The following is a 5,706-nucleotide window of genomic DNA, read 5'->3' as shown; positions in this document are numbered from 1 at the left end:
ATATATATATATATATATATATAATTTTTTTTTTTTTTTTTTTTTAAAGATGACCGGTAAGGGGATCTTAACCCTTGACTTGGTGTTGTCAGCACCACGCTCACCCAGTGAGCTAACTGTCCATCCCTATATGGGATCCGAACCCGTGGCCTTGGTGTTATCAACACCACACTCTCCCGAGTGAGCCACGGGCTGGCCCTTCTATATTATTTTTAAAGACCTTCTTGCTTTATCTTCCTACCCAGTATTAAGCGAACAAAATCTCTAGTTCCTACCATTTCCATATGTCCTTGCCAGATTTTTGCAATCTTTCTCCTTCCTGTGAACCTCCTCCACTCTGTAATCTCGAGATACTGAGGCTGATGATGACTCTTGTACCCCATCATAGTGCCAGAAATGTTCCTGACTTCCTCATTCTCTCCCAGCATTTCAGCTGAGGCCATGGTATATGTATATGTATTGTGTGTGTATGTGTTTGTGTGTTTGTATAAAATACAGCTCAACTGTGAAAGACATACACATGCATATATTAATTGTTAATTATATACATATATGTATATATACTTACAACAAAAATATAAATATATCTGAATATGAATATGTATTTCTATTTGTAGTTGTTAAATAGATTGAAAGCTATAGGAACCAACTCTTGAATACATCTCTTCTCTAGGTCTCTACTTGAAAAGATTCATTGAAACTGGACCAGCAAAGAATCACTCTGCTATGTCCACCATAAAAGTCAATCTTAAAATCGAGACACTGGACAAAATAGTTATTATGGGGTGCAGGCTCCTAAGACAGATTGTTTAGGCTGAAATCCCCGCTCTGTCACTTACTAACTGTTAACTAACAACAATCATCTAACCTCTCTCTCTGCCTCCTTTCCTCACCTATAAAATGGAGGTAATAATAGCATCTACTCATAGGGTTGTTGTGAGGATTAAAGGAGTTAATTTGTATAAAGCATTTAGAACAGTGTCTGGCATATAGTAAATTCTCAGGAGTGAGTTAGTATTAAAATGGCATTTCTTAAAATGAGGGCTGGCTGGTCAGCTCAGTTGGTTAGAGCGTGGTACTAATAACACCAAAAAAGGAGATCCACCCTGATATGTCCTGTTTTTTGGGTTTTTTTTTTTTTTTTTTTTTTTTAACACCCTCTGTCTTCTCCATGTACCAGTATTGGATTTGTACGGTAGTTGTAGGTGTTGGGTTTTTCTCACCTTTTTCTCTCCAGGGGAAAAAATATATATAATTTAACTCAAATATTTTTTTTTCCCAAAATGTTCTGAGAGCAAAAGTAATAAAATATCCAACAAGCCTATTTGAATGAAGATGAGGTATAATTTGCATGATAAAGATATATTTCCATTTATAAATTTCATCAGCAGAATTAATGACAAATAAAGGGAAGATCCAATTAAAGTTCCCCATCCATTAACAATTCTGCTTCACTCTCAGGGCAGGAATTTTAAAAGGAGAGGCTTAAGTTGGAAATGATTTAAATATTAAGGTTGGTGGCATTAAAAAGGACATGAAATGATCATATTAGAATTCAAGGAAAAGAGATTCTCCAATGATTTTTGTCGTCAGAGTCAGATGCATTTCCCCCGCCCCCAATCCTAGTTCCACCGGCTTTTTCTTGTTCACCCAAATGAGCTGTCAAGAACTGATGATCAGAGTCAGATGCATTTCCCCGCCCCACCCCCCCCCAATCCTAGTTCCACCGGCTTTTTCTTGTTCACCCAAATGAGCTGTCAAGAACTGATGGGCGTCATCATAATCAAAGAAAACAAGTTTGCCCTTTAAAGCAAAAGAAGTAATTTGGCTGAAAGCAAATTGGAAACATTTCATATCACGTTGCATTTCTAGCCGCAATCTCCGAAGAATTTGGGTGTTTTGATTTATGCCTGAGTGCTCTGGGGGACAATGGGGAGAAGTATGTTCATTAAATACCTTGTTCACATTCATCCTGTGGCCATGGGGCAAAGATCCTTCATGCTCACAGAGGCCGAGGAAGCTCCGTGACTGGCCCTAAAACTTTATTTTCAGCAGAAGCCTCAAAGAAAGTCAAGAGATTGGTGAGCAGGAAGTGGATGTTAATCAAAGTGACATAAGATAAGATAATGCTCTCCTTGGGCTCAGCCATCATCTCCCAAAGAGGCTTCTGAGTTGGGATCTATTTTGCCTCGCCAAGGAACTAAGCATCCTCAGCCCCTCAACTGGCCGGCCTTTCTTCCTTGTTCTTAGTCGCTTGAGGTGTTTCCTTGACTCCCTCCCCTTCTCTCCGTTTACTCTTTGGTTTGATGAACTGAAGACATCTTTTGCGGCTTTAAGTACATATCCCTTCCTTCTCCCTCATATTTGTATCTCCATCCCCTAGGTCTCCCAGGAGGCCCTCTGATCTTGTGCTATCTGTTGTATACAATATTTTATCAGCCAGGGTTCTTTGATTGCAAGCAACAGAAACTGATCCTGGCTAAGCCAAACGGTGAATGCAAAGCTAAAGAACCAGGCCTTAGAAAGGACAACAACCAAGGATGCTCTGGGGACTTCGGTAGCAGGATGTTTAGGAATCCACCATTTCCCATCCATGTGTCGCTCTCTTCAGAATTCACACTCCCAGGAGAGAGAGGGCAGGGCTCTTTAATTGACAGGACCATCAAGACTGCACACAGTGGGAGAGAGGATGAGTTCCTCGAAGGAAAACTGGAGTGCTCTCACCTGACAAAGAGGAAATGGATCACAGGAAGGCCAAGACATCACACCCACTGTCCACTGCAGTTATGGCAGCTAGAACTCAATGAGTTTAAAACTGAGCTCTTTGTCCTCCCTTCCAGACTTGTCTCCCAATTTCCCTAGTTTCTCAAGGGCCCTACCATTCTCTCCCAGTGACTCAAACTCAAAACTGTCTTTCACTCGTTGAGTTCTAATAATTCTTTCTTCAGAACATTTCTCATATCCACAGACAGAGTATGAAAGCAAAACGGGCACAGGTAACCCAGCAGTGGTAGCAGCAGATCTCTCGCCAAATGATGGTCAGCTTTTTCAGTGCTGGGGAGAAAGCACAGCTACTGCTTTCATTGCTGCTTACTTTTTAAGAGAGGGGGAAAGACAGGCAATAAACAAATAAACAAGTCTATATAGAGACATCAGACGGTGATACTTAACCTGGAGAACAAGTTAACAGGATAAGGGGCAAGAGACGAAGAAGGAGCAGAGTGAGGGTGGGCACGTGATGGGGTCCGTGTTAGACATGGTATTTGGGAGGTGCAGTACCCTGGGCAGTAGGCATTCAATAGGTGCATTGGAAATCACTGAAGTCCTGGACTTAGGATTTCAGTTTTCCTGGACTAATAATGTTAGTTATTTATTGTACACTCACAGTGTCCAGGCCCTGCAATAGAAGCTTTCCATGGATCCTGAGGATTCCTATTTTCTGGCTGAGGAAACCTAGGGTCAGGGAGACTAAATAACCAGCCCGGGGTTCCCTAGCAAGGACTTGAACCAGAGTGGGGCTGCTGCAAAGTGAGTACTCTTAGCAATTGGGTTATGGAGGCAACAGAAATGATCGATTTCTGATTGCTGCTGTGGACTTTTCTGAAACAGTCTTTTAAATAAGTTTTTATTTTGTAATAATTGTAGATTTAAAGAAAAGTTGCAAAGGTAGTACAGAGAGTTCCTGTATGCCCTTCATTCAGCTCCCCCTAATGTTAACATCTTATATAAGCAGGGTATGTTTGTCAGGCTAAGAAATTAAGCTATAGACTTTATTTGGATTTCTCCAGTTGTTCCACTAATGTCCTTTTTCCATCCAGGAAACAATCCAGGATACAACATTGCATTTAGTGAAACAGCTTATTTTTATTTTTTATTTTGAAACAGTTTCTTTAAATTGTATTTCAAAGTCATTGTTCAATAGCTCCCCCCATCCGAGTTATTAAATCAATACTTAAAAATCAGTGGAAACATGCTGGTCCTGGTCCCGTTTGCTCTTAGCTTCACTGTTAGCTGTCCTGGTCCTGCTCTGTGTCTCAGCTGCTGATCCCCGCAGGCTGCATTGCCCAGGCCCCCTTGTTAGCTGCTTTCCCACTGGGTTTGGCCAAGGGGAGAACATGCTGGTCCTGGTCCCGTTTGCTCTTAGCTTCACTGTTAGCTGTCCTGGTCCTACTCTGTGTCTCAGCTGCTGATCCCCACAGGCTGCATTGCCCAGGCCCCCTTGTTAGCTGCTTTCCCACTGGGTTTGGCCAAGGGGAGACACTGGCATTAGATAGGAGGGTGGAAAGAAGGGAGAAACTAGGGTATTTCTCCCCACACTTTGCTTTGGGCTGCATTTCTGGCAGTGGCTCTAACTCCTCTGGCAGCTAATGGTTGTGTTTCAAGCTTCCCCAAGGTGACCCTGGGCCCCAAGCTCACCATGTCCTCCTTATATAGTGGCTTCCAGCCACTGGCAATTGCTTCATGGCTTCACCTTCCCCTGGCTGTCCTCTCCACTCTTTCATCCCCTGTGTAACCAGTTCCCTGCATTTAGATCCTTAGAACGGTGCCTCTTTTTCTGGCTGGTCTCTGCCTGACATATGTGCCTGAGACTCCCTCCACACATGGCCCTCCTACCCTCATGGCATTAATACCTTCACAGAGCTAAAATTTGCTTTCACATAAAGGTTCAGTGTAAATGCGGGAGAGCACCTGAAATGAACTGTTTCAATAGTTGTGGCTGCTGTGGCCACACTAGCCATGCAGATGTCAGCATGGCTCTACTAATATCTATTCCTTCCTTTCTCAGGGTTGCCAGAGACAGTAAAAGTGCAAGACCAGTATAGTCTACCAAAGTCTCAATCTCCTGGGGCATACAAAGGCGACAAAGGCTGCTCACACGATGGCTTTAGACATCCTTGCTGTGGCCCCACTCTACCAAGGCTCTGCCATCAACAGAATAAGGCTAAAGACAGAGCCATCCAAAAAGCCAGCTGACCCACTGAAACCCTTGGTTCCCTCTATGGCCAAGCTCACCACCATTGAGGCTAAGAGGATCATGGCTGTACTAGATGAGGCCATCTACAAGGTGGAATTAGTGACTTTGCTGTCATATGTGGCAGCCAGTCCAGAAACCCTGGGCCCCAAGTTCACCATGTCCTCCTTATATAGTGGCTTCCTGCCATGGGCAATTGCTTCATGGCTTCACCTTCCCCTGGCTGTCCTCTCCACTCTTTCATCCCCTGTGTAACCAGTTCCCTGCATTTAGATCATAGAACGGTGCCTCTTTTTCTGGCTGGTCTCTGCCTGGCATATGTGCCTGAGACTCACCTCCACACATGGCCCTCCTACCCTCATGGCATTAATACCTTCACAGAGCTAAAATTTGCTTTCACATAAAGGTTCAGTGTAAATGCGGGAGAGCACCTGAAATGAACTGTTTCAATAGTTGTGGCTGCTGTGGCCACACTAGCCATGCAGATGTCAGCATGGCTGTACTAATATCTATTCCTTCCTTTCTCAGGGTTGCCAGAGACAGTAAAAGTGCAAGACCAGTATAGTCTACCAAAGTCTCAATCTCCCGGGGCATACAAAGGCGACAAAGGCTGCTCACACGATGGCTTTAGACATCCTTGCTGTGGCCCCACTCTACCAAGGCTCTGCCATCAACAGAATAAGGCTAAAGACAGAGCCATCCAAAAAGCCAGCTGACCCACTGAAACCCTTGGT

General features: G+C 43.7%; 1 protein-coding gene across 1 annotated transcript in view; it reads left to right on the top strand.

Moving 5' to 3' along the window:
• Positions 1 to 4,879: 4,879 nt before the first annotated feature.
• IQCD (IQ motif containing D) overlaps positions 4,880 to 5,706 on the top strand; it is an 8,541-nt gene continuing 7,714 nt past the window's right edge. The window contains exon 1 of the mRNA XM_008572581.1: positions 4,880 to 5,065. Within this exon, the coding sequence (XP_008570803.1) occupies positions 4,880 to 5,065 (186 nt within the window). The remainder of the gene's footprint in view (positions 5,066 to 5,706) is intronic.

Source organism: Galeopterus variegatus, unplaced genomic scaffold (assembly GCF_000696425.1).
Source record: "Galeopterus variegatus unplaced genomic scaffold, G_variegatus-3.0.2 Scaffold807, whole genome shotgun sequence".
Classification (NCBI taxonomy): Eukaryota; Metazoa; Chordata; class Mammalia; order Dermoptera; family Cynocephalidae; genus Galeopterus; species Galeopterus variegatus.
The sequence above is the reverse complement of the archived record's forward strand: the minus strand, read 5'-3'. Positions and strand labels throughout refer to the sequence as shown.